Consider the following 15,388-nt stretch of genomic DNA (forward strand, 5'->3'; position numbering starts at 1 on the left):
TACAGCTGGAAAAAAAGACGGGGAATTTTCTTTTTCCGCAGGTTTTTGTTATCGTGATGGCGTTGGGGCCACAATTCGATTCAGGCGGTTGACGAAGGAACGCGGCGTGTGTCATGGTTCTCCATCAAACTACCGAGCACGTGTACCCCTACTCGTGGGATGTTGTGTCCCGCGCGTTCTGGAACAAGTACCCGAACGCCAAGCTCGCCCACGTCGAACGCGTGGATGTCTTGTCGCGATACATGGACGCGGAAGGTCGGCTGCATACGGCGCGCTTGGCCAAGTGCACCCAGAACAACATGCCTTCATGGGCCGTCAGCATGTTGGGCAAGTACTCGTACGTGTACGAAGAAACGATCTGCGACCCTGTCGCCAAGACGCTCCACCTCAAGTCGACCAATTTGTCGTACCGGTCTGTGGCGACGGTGCACGAGTCGTGTGTGTACCGACCACACCCTGCTAGTGAATCCGGCGGGATGACGCATACCATGTACACCCAGGACGCGGAAGTGAGCGCGTTTGTACCGTTTGTGTCGCAGAAACTCGAATCGTTCTCTGTTAGCCGCGGAGCCGAGACCGCCGCCCGTGGTCTCAGTGCCATGGAAGCGCTATGCAAGGAAATCTTTCAAGGACAGACTGCGTTCTGCGAACCCGCGCCAGAGGCCAAGCCGGCGAACTAAACGGATGTGCTGCGTCGAGTACTCTGCCCTCCTCATGGCCAGGATATTTATAATATAGACTCCAACGATGCATCCATCGCACGCTACGGAAGAAATTCCGGCTGCCTTGATGGCTGGTGCGCACGATCCACCACCCCTCGAGCTCTATTGACGTCACTGCGCTGCATGTTCTTCTCGCGCTTGCTTGAGTCTTGCAACCACCGCTTGAATCTCGGCATCGGTCTCCTTGTCCAGGGCTTGCAGCGCTTCTTCTGGCTCTGCGTACACTACCAACCAGCACATCACATGGATCGTCAGACCTCCTGTGCATCCCATCCCCATCCCGAGGCACCACTCGACAAGCGATGGTAGTCCTTCAACTCATGCATCGTACCTGGCGCAACGTCGAGCAATATTCGCGCCGCGAGCAGGCGTACATTTAACACGGGGTCGGACGTCGCCAGCTTGACGAACGCTGTCTTCAACTTGGCCTCAAACACATCCACGTACCCCTGCGGCAAGACGACGGCATTAGAACCACGCTGGAAGACTGGCTCACGACGGCAGAAGGAGCTGCGACAGCATCAACATCCAGAGCACATTTGGTGTGACGACGCTTGGCATGACGGTCACAGGTCGGCAAGTCGATCGTACCGCGAGAAGAAATGCTCTTGTAATGCGCAGGAACGTCTGGCGAGTGAGGTACTTTGGTGACGCTTGCAACGCGAGCAACTGATCTGACAAAGAGCACGTCCATTCGTCCGATTCCTTCACGGCGGCGAATAGCGGCGGCATCGCCTGCAACCATCGCTCCATCAGTCATGATGTGAATGATATTTCGATATTACATTCTGTGGAATCCACACAAAATCGAAAAAATGGATATATTCGTCCACATACTCGATAAATACTTTGGAAAAGTGACAAAATCGGAAAAAGCAGCCGTTGCACCACACTTGGATATGGCGAATCCACACATCGTCTGCCAAAAAAGAAACTAAATATGACTCCAAAATAAATATCCAGCACAAAAACATGACATCTCTGTCGAGTCAACAAGCGATTCAGCAGCACTTCGGGAAAAACGACCGACTCCATACAAATCCCAAGTTAATTCCGCCACGCGACGTGGCGAAAAAAACCACGACAATCCCACATGACACAATTCAAAATATCAAAAAAAAAATATCCACCACCAAATAAAATATATCTCCAACCAAATCGACATACCGCAATACTCGCGTCGCGCACAGTCGCCACGTCGTCCTGACTTAGCGAAAACACCAGCGGCGCGACCGCATCAAACGTAGCAGGTGCATCGAAGACGGTGCAGAAAGACGGCAGTTGCTGCGCCACGAGCGCGCGGAAGCGCCACTTGAGCTTGAATTTCGACGGCAGCGCGGTGAACTTGGCGAGTTCGGGGAGAAACCGCGACCGAGAAGAAGGTGGGACACGGGCGAGGAAGTCACAAAAGTGCGTGATCGAACCGAGCTTGACGTCGTCGACGTCGTCCAAAAAGTAGGCAAACGCTGGCACCAAGTGCTTCTCGGTGAGGTCTGGTCCGAGCAGTTTGGCCATCTGGACAACGTGTCAACGCACATGGACGGAATGCTCAACGGACCTCGTGGAGAGAGTACGACAACGTGCGCCGCACTTTCCAAAATCCATCGCGGGCCAGCGCATCAAACCCGGCCGCGAGTTTGCCCCATCTAAAATGGCATCATGACGTGCATTCGAGTCGGGTCGTTCGCAGCCATACTGATGGACCCCGAGCGTCGTCGTCACGGCGGGGTAGTTGAACGCGCAGTGGAATTTGATGTCGGATTCGGCGCCGCCCAAAAGCAACACGCCCGGCTGCGTCGCCATGTTGGTGTAAGCGGTAACGAGGACGTCCGAGATTGTTGCCGGCGACAACGTCGACATGAATGGTCCCAGCTACCACCAAAAGGACGTGACTCGATCGTGGCGCGATACCTTCATACCTGTTGGTACGCGGCGATGCGCACCCACTTGGACTGGTCTTTGGCAAAAGCCGAGAAGAGCGGCGCTAGCACCGTCGCTCGCGTCGACAACGGTAGTGTTTTCGCAAAGTCACTGAGCGATTCAGCACATGCTTTACGCACGCCCCAGATGTCGTCGTTTGCGAGGCGAAGGAACGCGGGCAGCAATCGTTCTAGGGAGATCGTGTTTGAAGGCGCATTCTCACCAAGACGCGAAAACGACGGGCACCTTCCGTGACATCGGGCCCCGCCGTCGTACACACTTGTACGCAGTTGAGGGCAATCGCTTTTCGCACACGAAACACGGGGTCGCCCGCCAACGATATGAACTCTGGCACGCAAAACTAGCCCAAGCATGTTAGACAACGAGGTTGCTGTTTGCAGCATTACTTGGCAGCACAGATCGCGTCCGAGGTACACAGCGAGTTTGTTGAGGAGTGTGAGCTACACATGCACCAAGATCAGCTCGTTCAACGAGATGCACAGCATGGGCGGATGATGCAAGTCCCGTACCGCTGTAATCCGCATCTGTTCATCGCCATCTTCATGTGCCAACGGAAGCACAAGTGTGAGTATGTGCTGGCCTTGGTCTTCTGGTTTGATACAGCCTGCCACCAACACAAGCGAGTCCGTTGCGACATGGCGCACTTCGGCTTGGACGTCCGTGACCAAGCGATTCAGCAGAGGGACCAACTTGTCCAGGACGAGTTTGTATCCGGTGTCACCACCCGACTCGACCAAGTGCTGCAAAATGGACTTTACACGTGCTGCCGAGACATGAAACGTGCCATACCTTGCACAGACCTGGAAATTGCCCGGCGAGATGCTGGCGCACAACGAACTCCACGTCGGACACCAATGGCTCCAGCACGGGAACGATCGCGTCCACGGTCTTTTCATAGCTACCACGGACGAAATGGACATGCATATGCACACGAGTCGGAGAGTGAGTACCCGGCAGCCACTGCTGTTTCCTCAAGCAATCGCACGTGAATCACGCGCTGCAACGCAATGTTGCTGTGAACGTATCGCACGACGCGCTCCAGGTCGGTCAATGTGTCATCGATCGCAAGGTCTTCGAATGTTGCGCTACTGCTGTCAATGTTGTGATTTGTCATCTCCTCCTACACACGACGCTCTCCGTGAAGTCGGTGTCCATGGCAATGAATATCAGGACAAGGGGCATCGTTCGCTTCGCATCGAAATGCATCTCCTGGATAGAAGGATCGTGGCCATCGAGGTATGCATCGTCTACGTACGCGGAAGGCCATCCTGCTCGTCGCTGTCACTTGGCGCCGTTGGTTTCCCAGGGCGTCGGTAGCGGAGGTGGAAGGGCAATTGCGAAAATACTGGTACGAATAGTCACACTAATTCGAGTGGGCCAGGAGTTGTGTGCCGGTGTTCCTAACCCGTTTCAAACGTGCCGTCACCAGCCGAACTAGGCAACGACGTCGGTTTCAAACGCGCTGGAAACAAACATGCGTAGTGGACGTCCGGAAGGAAGGCATACACGGTCGTCGTAATATTCATGACATTTTTGTATGTGATGTGCTTTTGCATCTTTTAGTAATAGGATTTAAACAACCGACCACGTTCGAAACGCCCGAATCAAGGACCGGTTCGGTTCACCGATTGGACCGGGCCTGTGTGCAACGGCCCGTACGGGTACTGGACAAGAACAACTCACATTCGACATTTGGGCGGTGTGATGAACTCGTATCACGTCAAGTACAAGTGTCTCCAGGTACGCCGTGCGATGTGGGGGCTACGCTTGACGCGTCGTAGGAGCTCGAGGATGGGACGCTCAAGCCGCGAGAAGCTGCGAAGAAGTACAACGTGAACAACCGAACGATTTCCCGATGGAAAGCGGATGCCGATAGCATTCGCCAACGAGTGGAGTCGGCGCCACCTGGCGCCAAGTTGACACGGAAGCCGCGTACGGACTTCAAGCGCAAGGAACGACCGCTCTCGAAAGACGAACGACGATTCAAGACGTTTATCGAGTCACGCAGCAAAACATCCAAGCTCCGCATGGCCGACGTGATTGCCAAATGCCAGCAACTCTTGCCGACGTCGGCTGGCAAACAAGGACACAACTTGTACATGTACGTATTTCGGTGGTTGCGGCGGCACCAGCTCATGGATTGCGTTGCGTTCAACACGACCGGCCGTCCCAAGGCTCACACGAGCGACGAAGACAACGACGATGACGACTTGGAGGCAGACGACAGGGACGAGGCAGCGGATGCCGCATATTACGACGCGCAAACGGCACGACCGTCGAACGACGCTCCATCGTCGTCCGACGAAGAAGGCGTGGCAAATGGTGGAGAAAAATCGACCGCGCGGTCCGACGAAATGAGTGTCATCTACGCGCTGACGGCGCTCGCCGAGGGCAGTGGGAACGGCGACAGCATGTCCAAAAAGGGAAAGAAAAACGCTGCCGCAAAAGAGCCCAAGCCTGCGCCGTCGACTACCCAGAGCGATGCAGCACAAGGCGTAGCGACGGACAAATCCGGCGACTCAAAAACAGAACAAGGGGAGCAGAGCCAGGCGCAATCGTAGGTGCAACGGGGTGAATCGATTATCGATGACTACTGGTGTGGGAGACTGGATGAATCGATGACGCGGCGCCATGTTGGCCAAAGATGGTGGAACGAATTGTAGATTGATGCGAGAGAGAAGTGGCACGAGTTCACCACCGCTGCATGCGGCCGTCACACCACCCATCTTGCGACACAACTGAACGCAGCAGTGTCTGCAGTGATCATGCCGGTTCTTCGCACTGGAGACGGAGGCCCAGGTTCAGGTTGTTCTCTCAAAATCTTTCCAAATGCTTCAGCGATATCATCACTGTGAACTGGACGAGGAGATGTGGAGAAGGGCAGTCGGGTGGATTTAATCTTCGTCGTCGTCGGAGAATGGAAGCAGTGAGATCCCACCGAGGAACGACAGGACTTGAGTGTCCCGCGTGCGATCGATGATCTGTTTCATGTCAGCAAACGACAACCCATCGCGCAAATGGGAGTAGATAAATTTGACCATGGGGAGGTCGCCGCGGCGTGCGGCATACATAAGCGCGCGCGGCGTGGCCCTTTCTTGGCGCACGAGTAGCAGAAGAATCACAATTCGAAGATGCCCGCCAAGGGCGGCGCCATCGACGGCGTCACTCGAGCAAACTGCTTGCGTATTGTGCAACGTCATGACGGTATCGAAGTGGCCGGCGGTCGCCGCGCGGTCCATCGCCGCGGACGTGCATCCTTCGGTACGGAACACATGCAGGAAGAGCACGATGTCGTCAAAGCCACCGGCGGCGGCGTCGTCCATGGCATCTGTCGTGCAGCCCTCCGTGCGGTGGAAATGCAAGAAGGTGACAATTTCTCGATGCCCGTACTTCGCGGCAGCGTCCATGGCGGTGGAGGAACAGCCTTGATGTCTATGCTCATGAAGAAACTTCAACACGTGAAGATGGCCATGCCGGGCAGCAAGATCGAGAAGTGGGCCTTCGAAGGATCCAATTCCCAACACATCGTGGAGTTGTGCGACGAGTGGGAGGTTGCCATCGCACACAGCGTAGAACGCCACGAGGGAGCGCATGTAGTGCATACACCCCAACATCTTAAAGAGAGTGTGTGAACAGGACTGATGTGATTGGAACCATGCTCGCAAAATGGAGTGAAGGAGGGCATGGTCGTCTGGATGTCGGTCTTCCATCGGCTGAGCAAGCGCTTCGCCGCGGCGGACGCGTCGGAACGGTGTCATCGACTCATGCAGGGTCATAAAGTCGTAGTAGATGCCTCCTTGGTAACTAAACACCACTCGAAGCATCTCGATGGATCGCAACACGCCATCGCCGCTCGATGGGTCGGACTGCCGTCGCTTCTTCGTCATTCTCGATCCAACTTGGACTTTGCTAGTGGTTTTCGAGCAAATTCGCTCAATTTTCATGAATTTTTCGTTTTTCGACGTATTTTGAATGATGTACAGTAGTTGTACAGTTAACAGTACTAATTTGTTGCTTCTACTAAACAGTGTACTACTACACCATCAACCACATTTAGTATTAACCACACTAATTCTGAAGTTGTCATTTCAGGAATGGCACAGGGAATACTGAACTCAGCTAATAGTGTGGGCCACACTTAGAGCCAGTCTGGCAAAAGTTTGTATTTTTTTGACATTTTGAACAATTGAAATTTTGGGCTTTGACGAAGATGTTAGTTTGGGAAATTCTCAATTTTGGACTGAATTGACGCCCCTTTTTACCAGACAGGACAGAAACCACGTTCTCTATAATTTGATGGACATTCTTCGTGTTCATACTGAAACCAAGTTATCAAACTTCCTGTAAAATCAGATATTTCTGCGTCAACATCCAGTAGAAAGAGCAGCACTGAAAGTTTTCTGCGAAACATGGCCACCGACGGCACGCGGGCCTCATGGACGACAGAGAGAGACGAGTTCTTGGTCACTTCTTTGCAAGCCCAGGTGCTCAAGGGCAAGCGCTCGGACTCAGGCTTCAAGAAAGAAGCATGGGTGGAGGTCACTGCCTCCTTCAACGAGCGCTTTGGCACGACGTACCACACGTCCAAGATCAAGTCGCGGCTGGATTGTGTACGTTCTTGACGCCCGATGTGACGCTAATCATGATCTCTAGATGAAACGCGACTACAAGGACGTCAAGTATCTGCGTGACAACTCTGGGTTTGGCTGGAATGATGCGTTGCAGCTGCCAACTGCACCTGACGATGTATGGCTGTCTGTCATCAAGGTAACGCATAAGTATTCATCGCATCATGATTCTCACTACACTATCCAGGCCAATCCGAACTGCAAGAAGTTTCGTCTCGCACCGTTCCCCTTGTTCGAAAGCCTGGCGGTCCTTTTGGAAGGATCTTATGCAGATGGGCGGTTTGCGATTTGCCCCCCTGGCTTGCTCGGTGCGAATGCTGCCGAAGCAAACGTCACAAGCCAAGTCATTCAACCGACACCACAGCGCATTCACCACCGTGCGTCCGACCAAGTTCAAGACGATGATGCCTCGGACTCAAGCTCGGACGCACTGACACCTCCACCAAAGAAGCAGAAGAAGCAGCTCAACAAGCGGGACCGACGCAGCGCCGGGGCGGTCATTGGAGATGCAATCTCCAAGCTCGTCGAGGTCGAGGCATCCAAGGCGACTCAAGCAACCGATCCGCACGACCGGGTGACCCTGGCCATCGACTGTTTGATGGAACACTACAGCCACCTGGACGGCATGGCGATCGCTGCATTGGCTGATCTCATGGGGCAAGGTTTCAACGCCACAATCTTCATGGCGCTTCGTGGGGAAGCTCGCGATGCATGGGTATTGAAGAATTCTATGTAATGCAATTAATGCAATATTTTTCGTGTTACTGGCGTGATTGAATGGTTGCAGTGTACTGCTGCCACATCGCTACTGCAATCGAGTCGCGCAAGGCACCAGCTTCGGCAGTATGGTCTTCAGCATTATGGTCGGGGCGTCGTCTGTTGTTTGGACGACCTCTGCGTGCCATGCGCTGTTGGTGTTTCTTGTCGCGTTTCTTCTTGGCCTTGTCCGCCTTTTGGAGGAAGTGGGGATCACTCTCGAGCTCCATGATGATGTTGTGCAGCGCGCAGAGGGCGTACACCAAGTTGACTTGAGTCTTGAATGGGTATTCCGAGGAGTGCTCGAGGATTTTGAATCGTTTCTTGAGCACGCCAAAGATGCGCTCAACGCAGTTTCTCTGTTGGGCGTGACGTAGATTGTAGAGCTCCTTGGAGTTCTGGGGGCTTTGGTTTCCTTGCGCCCACTCACGGAGATGGTATCGGACGCCACGATAAGGCGTCAAGAGATTCGTGCGCAAACCGTACCCAGCGTCGCCTACGTGTATGCATGTCATCTCGTCATCTCATTGATTGCTCGTCACACCAAGGTACATTTTGCCCTCTGGGATAAAGAATCCCTTCGTCAACAATGCATCATTCAAAACACGGGCGTCAGACGCTGAGCCTTCCCAGCCGGCTAGAACGTAGACGAAACGAAGGTTAAATGTGCATGCCGCCAGCACATTTTGGCTCATAAACCCCTTGCGGTTGCGAAACGGCATTCGTGCGTTGGATGGAGGTGTTGCGCGAACGTGAGTCCCGTCGAGGGCGCCGATGCAGTGCTCGAAAAATGGATACATCTTCGGGTTAGAGTGTACTTCGTACGGGATGTCGTTGCTGGGCAGAGTGACCACGATAGGGTACAACAGCATGAACGCATTGAGGACCTACATGATAATGAGTGCGGTGATGAGATCAAGGCGTACCTCGTTGATTGATTGGGTGATTGTCCACCCACTGCGCTGAAATCGCTCCTGAGCCCCACGATTCGAGCCAGCCTGTCCGACGACGTACAGGAACGTGGCCAACTTCTCCCTCGCGGAGACGAAACGGCTTGACTTGAGGGTGTACTTCGTCTGGAGCATGTCGAGCAGCGCTAGGAACGTGCCTGGAAGCATGCGAAGTTGGTTGCGAAAACGTCTTGGGTTGCCGTGGAGGAGCTCTGCGATCCATTCCTCACCCTTGAGGGATGACGTGTGGCAGGCTTCCTTGACGACGAAGTTGGCCGCCCACCATGCGGCACAGCTAGCCAGCACTGTCCCCAGCTTCATGGAAAGTTGCGGGCGAAATGGAGTTGGCGGTTTCAAAAAAGAACCCTCCACCTCTTTTTCCGAAATGCCATTTTTATGCCAAAATGCCACATTGTTTGATTTTCTCCATCTTTTACCAGACACGAAAACTCAATTTCATTAAATGTCATTTGACCTCAAGTTGGGATTTTCTTGTCCAAAATGGCGAAATCAGGCCCAAAATGACAATTTGGGCGTGTTGCCAGACTGGCTCTTACTTTTAACCACATTACTCCGGAGTATATTCTAATCCACACTAAATACTGAATATAGATGACAAGTTTATCGAATTCACAAAATATTGGCAAAATGTCGGTAACATTTCCCGAAGTCCTCCGCGCGCGCATTTTTTGAAATTCATTCCAGCAGCGACAGGTTCCAACGCATGGGCAACGGAGACATGGTGATGTCGGCGAAGACTCCACTTGGAATCCTCGTCAATGTGTGTGGTATCGCGGAGAGCTCCCTCGTGGTTGTGCGGCGTATTCTGCGTGAATTCTTCTCTTCCTTGGCGTCCCTGCGACAATCGGTGTTGCTTGTAGCGAGCGTGAATTCCATCGGAAACGGCAACCAGCTCCATCGATCAGTATGCACGTTGGATGCATTATCACTACAGATTGAGCGCATTCGACCAGTCGATGGCAAGCGAGACAGCGGGCGACATGCAAGATGCGAGTGCTCTTGTCATCTCGACTTGCCGAATGCAATGCGCCTCTTGCAGCAAGCTGACTACCACGTTGTGTACTTTACAGCTCCGACGACAGCTCCCCGTGGAGATGAGCTCAGACAATTTGTTCGAGCAAGTAGCGCTGCCATTGAGTTAGTATTGTTGAGATCCGAGGGCGAGGATATTCATGGTACTTCTGAGAGCCTCATGGCTCTGGTCGATGCGACCGCTGACATGCCGGCCGTGTCAATTGTACAATCCGAAGACAGTCTCATCGACATGAGAAACGTCATGGTAAGTGATCATCTGGCATCAGCCCCACCTACTTCAGACTTCTTGTGTAGAAGCCATGGCTACGACGAATGCAGTCGCAGCTAACATCAACTCTTCAATGGACATCAATTGACCAAGAAGGCGTGGTGTCTCAATCATTCCTTCAACTCGTCTTGCGAAGCAGTTTCAGCGTGCATGAGGGCCACGAGACATCACAGCACTGGCACATGCTCCACAGTGGCATGGCTCACTTGCATGCCGTGCATGTGGTGCCAATAGACTCTGTCGATGGAAGCGTTGTAATCGGCCTTCCATTGCATGCCACCATTGCAACAGGTGACTACGATTCCGTCGCGGTCAACATGCACTACTTCCTGCAGAGCAGCGACTGCGCCATCGTCGTGAAATGCCAAAACAAGGTGTGCAACGATCATCCCCCGCCCTCGAATCTCAAGATGTGCAGACCTCACCGTGATTGCGCTGCAGAGTTTGGTCTTCGAGTTCTATCTCCTCGTGCCTGTGGGCAAGGCGTTTTCGGCCGAGAATCCGTTCATGCTTTATCGACTAGCCGCAGGTGATCAGGTGCAATGGTCCTCCTTGGCTCGTGGTCATGGTTGTGCCTAGGTGGTGCTTCCTTCCACACGCGAAACGCCAGCGTCGGTACAGCACGCGCCCGACACATCATTCATTCCATCCATCCCAAAGAAGGTGTTCAACCCATTCGACTACGATTCAGGCACTAGCGACGTTCTCGCCACTGCGTTTACAAGCACCGTCCCATTTGCCGCACCACAAGTTCTTCCGATCAAAGCCAAAGCAAGGAGGCTGCTTTGACCACCGTAGTCCCAGCACTCAAGTCAATACGAACAGCTCCGTTGTCATTGTCCCATTCACGCCGGCCGACGACATTTCGCCAGTGTGTAGTTCTCGCAGCATGAAAACGCATTTTTCCTTTTAAACGTCATATAACGTGCTGACGTTATTGACGGTGAGCAATACCATTGTTGTCCAATAGCATCATCTCAAGGAATTTGATCATAAAACGCAAGAGTACGTTTTACTCTTTGCAATGGCCACCAGTCAGTTTTATTTCCAGCTTCAAGATGAGCGTGTTGTTTGCGCCAAAGCGGAAGCGGCAAGTCGAAGCGCCGCCACTTCAGCCGACATCCAAGCATGCAGATGACGGCGCTGTCGTGGAAGTACCTGCTTCATCGACGACTGCAGACCCCACGTCTATCCTCACGACGTTCGCCGACTTGGGCCTCGACCCGTGGATCGCTGCGAAATGTAAGCTCCTCGGTCTCCACAAACCAACCCCCGTTCAAGCACATTGTATTCCACCAATTCTCGCTGGACGAGATGTCATGGGGTGTGCACAGACCGGTAGCGGGAAGACGGCGGCGTTTGCGTTGCCCATCTTGCACGACCTAGCCAAAGAGATTTACGGACCGTTCGCCGTCGTCCTGACGCCGACGCGGGAACTCGCATACCAGATCGCGGAGCAATTTCAAGCATTGGGCAGCGGCCTGTCCCTCCGGACGTGCGTCGTCGTCGGTGGGGTGGACATGATGACACAGGCGTTGTCGTTGCAGCAGCGCCCGCATGTGCTGGTGGCGACGCCGGGGCGGCTGCGCGACCACATGCTCCGCGCAAACCCTCCAAACTTGAAACTCATCAAGTACTTGGTGCTGGACGAAGCCGATCGGCTGTTAAATGCGACGTTTGCCAAGGACCTGGAGTTCCTCCTCGACACGGTGGGAACGTCGCACCAGACGCTGCTCTTCTCCGCCACGATGACCGCCGACTTGGCATCGTTGGAGAAAATGGCCATGACAAATCCCTTCCGCTTTGACGCTACACCCACGGCGACGACAGTGACGCAGCTCAAGCAGTCGTACTTGTTCGTTCCAGCCCAGATCAAGCCGACGTACTTGATGTACCTCATGCAGAAGCTGATCGACGTCGACGACAGCAGCGTCGACGCCTCCGAAAAAGTCAAAAAGGCGCGGCGTCGGCACGATCGTCTGGAGGCAGCGCTGGCGGCCACCACGTCGGCCGACAGGTCCAAGTCGATGGTGGTGTTTGTTGCAACGTGCCGCATGTGCCAGCTCATGTGCGAGATTGCGACGGAATTCCGGCTGCCCGTGGTCGCATTGCATGCCGTGATGGGGCAATCGCGCCGTCTCGCGGCCCTGGGCAAGTTCAAGTCGGGCCTTGCGCGCATCTTGATATCGACCGACGTCGCATCCCGCGGTCTCGACATTCCGGACGTCACGCATGTGATCAACTACGACTTGCCGCGCGATGCCGACGACTACATCCATCGCGTCGGGCGCACGGCCCGTGCCGGGCGCCACGGGACGGCCATCTCTCTCGTCACCCAGCACGACATTGCGTTACTCCACAACGTCGAAGCCAAGGTGGGGAAACCACTGACAAATTACGAAGACGAAGCGCCCGAGGCGGACGTGCTCAAGCTCCTCAACGACGTCACCACTGCCACCCGCGTTTCCAAGATGCGTCTCACCGAGCACGGCTTTGACGACCGCGTCCAAGCGCGAAAGAAGAAGTGGAGTAAGAAATAGTCCCATTTGAATCATCCACATCGTGCAGCCCAAGCCACGACGCTGAAACGACTCGACGAAATGGGGTCGTGTATCCGACTGCTGTGCAGGTGCTGCGCGAGTCGTCGGCTTCCTGTAGCTGTCGTGCACCGTTCGTCGCATGTCCAAGTGGATCCTCTCGTGCTCTAAGAGATTCCACACACCACAGGCCACCACGAGCCCTCCGTCACGATGGTGCCAAACGGCAAAGCGCCTAGCCATTCGAGTTGGACCATGGCCTCGACAGTGTCGAAGGTCGTCAGGCTGGCCTTGTTGTCATCTCATTCCGTCTAGATCGCGCAGCGCGCGGTAAAATTGGCAGGTCGATGGGCACGTGGGTGCTGCCGAGGCACTGCATCCTCCGAATTCGTTGCAAATTTAGCATCCATGACCCGAGTCGCCATGTACATATCGCATTCATCCAGCCACAACGTGACGAGAAGCAGCAGCGCGCGAACGCTTGTCCAACCCCGAGATGATAGCCCATCTCCCGTCATGTTTGCCTTGACGAGGTCGTGGGAGGACGGATCGAGGCACGTCGGTCCAAGTTGTCGCTGGACTTGGGGGGTGTCCTACTCGCCGGCTTGGTACTTCGGCGGCGGAGAATGGACGCTGCCGTTGCTGCCGTGGACGACGAAAACTCGATCGAAGACGACGGCGGTCGTTGTTGCCGCAACGACGGCATGTTTGCGGGCGAGTCGACGTCGTCGTGACGTTGATGCGAACGACGAATACCTTGGGCATCGTGTTGTGGCTCCGTCGATTCGGTCGTACATGGAGCTTCACGTCGGCATGCTTCCAGTGTGGTGGCATTCACTCGTACTGGACTCGCGTCGGCATCGCCCGCCATGTCGTCGGTCGCAACGGTCAACTCGTTCGATTGCATCAGTTTGGTCACGGCCAACACCAACTAGACAAATCGTTCTCTGAGGCAATCCGCGGTTTCCTGGACACGGACGGCAACGAACCTGTCGCTTTTCGTCCACGATGTGGCGAAATTTGAGGTTGGGTGGGAAAAAGTACACGAGTTGCACGGTGTAGACGTCGACGAGGGCGACCCAGAACTTTGCCGGGGCGTGGAGGTGGGTGTCGCTGGCCGCGGCAACCGCAGCTTTTGTGAACAGCGACGTCCGGGCAAACGCCTGGACGGCCAGGTGAAACTGGGACTTGGGGGGGGGTGCAATTGTGCCGGAGGACGGTTCCACTGCCGCTGCCTTCGCTGATGGTGTGGTACGTGATGTTGTGGTGGACGGAGGGACTGGCTTGGCAGCCATGGCCTGTGCATACGATGCGAGAAAACTGTCGACGTCTCGTACAAATGCGCGGGTGGCGGCGGCCGACGTCGACCGCGCGAGGGGAATCGTGAGATCGAAGCACGTGCCTTGAGACTTGGCATGGACTTGAATGACGTGGTCGAATACGACGCCGTTCGGAATGAACGCCAGGCCTTTGTCGTACTGGCGAAGGGTAAAGTACTGCAGGTACATGTGCTCGACGACACCCGAGTGGCCAAGGACGAGAACGTGGTTGCCGCTCTTGATGGGCTCGTCGATGAGGAGGACGAGGCCGCCCATTACGTTTCGAAACTGCGACGAGGTCACATCGACGGCATGTGGACGGACGGTCGTACCCAGGTGTGGGAGCTAAGCACGAAGAGGACTTCCCCGACCAGCACCATCGTCGTAAACACTTCCGTCGTGTTAAAATTCAACTGGTTGAAGAAGAAGTAGTGCAAGATCGCGGCGCCGAGAATGTACTTGAGCAACTACGCAGACGCAGGATGGGGCGATGACAACGTGAACGCACGTACCCCGATGCCCTCGGACACGATCATCGCCTTGCTCGAGTCGTCTTTGCTCGTGGAACGCTCCCATCCTTGGGATCGAACAATTACCTGTCGGTCGACGTCAGCCCATGGTGCTCGCGGCATCTCGACGCACGTACCACGTTGACAAATGCACAGAACTGAAACACGGTCCACAGGACGACGACGCCCAAGACCATGAAGACGACGGTCGTGAGAGTTTCGACATCCATCGACACGATCTTCATCGCGACAAGGATCGACACGACAAAGAGGACCCACGACAGCGGATGCACGACCCGTTTCTCAAACTCATGGATAACAGCGTTCGCTGACTTGAAGCGGTGCGCCGACAACGCGCGCACGAGAAGCTTCAAGATGATTTGGATCACCTGTTTGCGGAAGACGCCCGCGGCCACCACCAGGCTCACCGCGCCAACGTAGTTCCATCCCACGCTGGGCATCGTTCGTTCTCAAGCCCGAAGAAAACGCCCTCGAAACACAACACGTTAAACATGCCGCTAGGTACTAAACGTATATTTAGTTAGTACTCTCTCCACCGATTGTTCAACGTACGCGTTGTACTGTAAACACATACATATTTCTCTCCTTGACGTTCAACGAACGCTTTGTACTAAACGTACAATTAGTTAGTACTCACTCCGCCCACCGAATTTACGCTTTAAACGCATATTTAGTTAGTAC

The 15,388-nt window shown here is 54.5% G+C and overlaps 9 protein-coding genes across 10 annotated transcripts; 5 read left to right on the forward strand and 4 right to left on the reverse strand.

Annotated features, from left to right (window-relative positions):
• Positions 1 to 81: 81 nt before the first annotated feature.
• Positions 82 to 4,003, reverse strand: H310_02744. Of its 2 annotated transcripts, none has more exons than XM_008866365.1 (13): positions 3,919 to 4,003; positions 3,614 to 3,783; positions 3,453 to 3,561; positions 3,173 to 3,403; positions 3,050 to 3,103; positions 2,889 to 3,003; positions 2,642 to 2,832; positions 2,419 to 2,594; positions 2,281 to 2,368; positions 1,890 to 2,237; positions 1,314 to 1,457; positions 1,054 to 1,171; positions 82 to 946 (listed from the first exon to the last, which is right to left on the reverse strand). In XM_008866365.1, the coding sequence occupies exons 1-13, from the start codon at positions 3,928 to 3,930 to the stop codon at positions 834 to 836; spliced, it is 1,869 nt and encodes a 622-aa protein (XP_008864587.1). In that variant the 5' UTR covers positions 3,931 to 4,003; the 3' UTR covers positions 82 to 833. The 2 variants fall into 2 exon arrangements, with proteins under 2 accessions (XP_008864587.1, XP_008864588.1); XM_008866366.1 differs by having other exon boundaries at positions 1,054 to 1,232.
• Positions 84 to 756, forward strand: H310_02745 (hypothetical protein). Its single transcript, XM_008866367.1, has one exon. It carries the CDS (start codon positions 114 to 116, stop codon positions 678 to 680), a length of 567 nt encoding a protein of 188 aa, XP_008864589.1. The 5' UTR covers positions 84 to 113; the 3' UTR covers positions 681 to 756.
• Positions 4,004 to 4,335: 332 nt separating the features above from the next.
• Positions 4,336 to 6,562, forward strand: H310_02746 (hypothetical protein). The gene is made up of 2 exons (XM_008866368.1): positions 4,336 to 4,403; positions 4,445 to 6,562. Exons 1-2 carry the CDS (start codon positions 4,368 to 4,370, stop codon positions 5,222 to 5,224), a joined length of 816 nt encoding a protein of 271 aa, XP_008864590.1. The 5' UTR covers positions 4,336 to 4,367; the 3' UTR covers positions 5,225 to 6,562.
• H310_02747 (hypothetical protein) lies at positions 5,213 to 6,562 on the reverse strand. Its single transcript, XM_008866369.1, has one exon. The coding sequence runs from the start codon at positions 6,548 to 6,550 to the stop codon at positions 5,558 to 5,560; it is 993 nt and encodes a 330-aa protein (XP_008864591.1). The 5' UTR covers positions 6,551 to 6,562; the 3' UTR covers positions 5,213 to 5,557.
• Positions 6,563 to 7,065: 503 nt separating this feature from the next.
• Positions 7,066 to 8,027, forward strand: H310_02748 (hypothetical protein; the record flags this gene model as incomplete). The annotated part of the gene is made up of 3 exons (XM_008866370.1): positions 7,066 to 7,273; positions 7,317 to 7,430; positions 7,479 to 8,027. Exons 1-3 carry the CDS (start codon positions 7,073 to 7,075, stop codon positions 8,025 to 8,027), a joined length of 864 nt encoding a protein of 287 aa, XP_008864592.1. The 5' UTR covers positions 7,066 to 7,072.
• Positions 8,028 to 8,052: 25 nt separating this feature from the next.
• Positions 8,053 to 9,318, reverse strand: H310_02749 (hypothetical protein; the record flags this gene model as incomplete). Its single annotated transcript, XM_008866371.1, has 3 exons — positions 8,053 to 8,543; positions 8,592 to 8,934; positions 8,974 to 9,318. 3 exons carry the CDS (start codon positions 9,316 to 9,318, stop codon positions 8,053 to 8,055), a joined length of 1,179 nt encoding a protein of 392 aa, XP_008864593.1.
• A 572-nt stretch (positions 9,319 to 9,890) lies between these two features.
• On the forward strand, positions 9,891 to 11,191 carry H310_02750 (hypothetical protein). Its single transcript, XM_008866372.1, has 4 exons — positions 9,891 to 10,297; positions 10,348 to 10,695; positions 10,763 to 10,850; positions 10,901 to 11,191. Exons 1-4 carry the CDS (start codon positions 10,043 to 10,045, stop codon positions 11,017 to 11,019), a joined length of 810 nt encoding a protein of 269 aa, XP_008864594.1. The 5' UTR covers positions 9,891 to 10,042; the 3' UTR covers positions 11,020 to 11,191.
• Positions 11,192 to 11,373: 182 nt separating this feature from the next.
• On the forward strand, positions 11,374 to 13,065 carry H310_02751 (hypothetical protein). The gene has a single exon (XM_008866373.1). It carries the CDS (start codon positions 11,380 to 11,382, stop codon positions 12,859 to 12,861), a length of 1,482 nt encoding a protein of 493 aa, XP_008864595.1. The 5' UTR covers positions 11,374 to 11,379; the 3' UTR covers positions 12,862 to 13,065.
• Positions 12,828 to 15,202, reverse strand: H310_02752 (hypothetical protein). The gene is made up of 5 exons (XM_008866374.1): positions 14,824 to 15,202; positions 14,690 to 14,773; positions 14,510 to 14,644; positions 13,848 to 14,465; positions 12,828 to 13,789 (listed from the first exon to the last, which is right to left on the reverse strand). The coding sequence occupies exons 1-5, from the start codon at positions 15,145 to 15,147 to the stop codon at positions 13,373 to 13,375; spliced, it is 1,578 nt and encodes a 525-aa protein (XP_008864596.1). The 5' UTR covers positions 15,148 to 15,202; the 3' UTR covers positions 12,828 to 13,372.
• Between the last annotated feature and the right edge of the window lie 186 nt (positions 15,203 to 15,388).

Source organism: Aphanomyces invadans (genome assembly GCF_000520115.1).
Source record: "Aphanomyces invadans strain NJM9701 unplaced genomic scaffold supercont1.4, whole genome shotgun sequence".
Taxonomy (NCBI): Eukaryota; Oomycota; class Saprolegniomycetes; order Saprolegniales; family Verrucalvaceae; genus Aphanomyces; species Aphanomyces invadans.

Excerpts from the sequence above, each read along its gene's own strand:
- H310_02745 (XM_008866367.1), top strand. The coding sequence starts at position 114 with ATGGTTCTCCATCAAACTACCGAGCACGTGTACCCCTACTCGTGGGAT.
- H310_02744 (XM_008866365.1), bottom strand. Across the intron at positions 3,404-3,452 it reads AATTTCCAGGTCTGTGCAAG|CACTTGGTCGAGTCGGGTGG; the intron begins GTATGGCACGTT and ends TCCATTTTGCAG. Across the intron at positions 2,369-2,418 it reads ACGACGCTCGGGGTCCATCA|ATGGGGCAAACTCGCGGCCG; the intron begins GTATGGCTGCGA and ends ATGCCATTTTAG.
- H310_02746 (XM_008866368.1), top strand. The coding sequence starts at position 4,368 with ATGAACTCGTATCACGTCAAGTACAAGTGTCTCCAG. Across the intron at positions 4,404-4,444 it reads TCAAGTACAAGTGTCTCCAG|GAGCTCGAGGATGGGACGCT; the intron begins GTACGCCGTGCG and ends GACGCGTCGTAG.
- H310_02747 (XM_008866369.1), bottom strand. The coding sequence starts at position 6,550 with ATGACGAAGAAGCGACGGCAGTCCGACCCATCGAGCGGCGATGGCGTG.
- H310_02750 (XM_008866372.1), top strand. The coding sequence starts at position 10,043 with ATGCGCCTCTTGCAGCAAGCTGACTACCACGTTGTGTACTTTACAGCT. Across the intron at positions 10,696-10,762 it reads TCGTGAAATGCCAAAACAAG|AGTTTGGTCTTCGAGTTCTA; the intron begins GTGTGCAACGAT and ends ATTGCGCTGCAG. Across the intron at positions 10,851-10,900 it reads GCTTTATCGACTAGCCGCAG|GTGGTGCTTCCTTCCACACG; the intron begins GTGATCAGGTGC and ends GGTTGTGCCTAG.
- H310_02751 (XM_008866373.1), top strand. The coding sequence starts at position 11,380 with ATGAGCGTGTTGTTTGCGCCAAAGCGGAAGCGGCAAGTCGAAGCGCCG.
- H310_02752 (XM_008866374.1), bottom strand. The coding sequence starts at position 15,147 with ATGCCCAGCGTGGGATGGAACTACGTTGGCGCGGTGAGCCTGGTGGTG. Across the intron at positions 14,645-14,689 it reads TCGTGTCCGAGGGCATCGGG|TTGCTCAAGTACATTCTCGG; the intron begins GTACGTGCGTTC and ends GCGTCTGCGTAG. Across the intron at positions 14,466-14,509 it reads TGCTTAGCTCCCACACCTGG|TTTCGAAACGTAATGGGCGG; the intron begins GTACGACCGTCC and ends ACCTCGTCGCAG.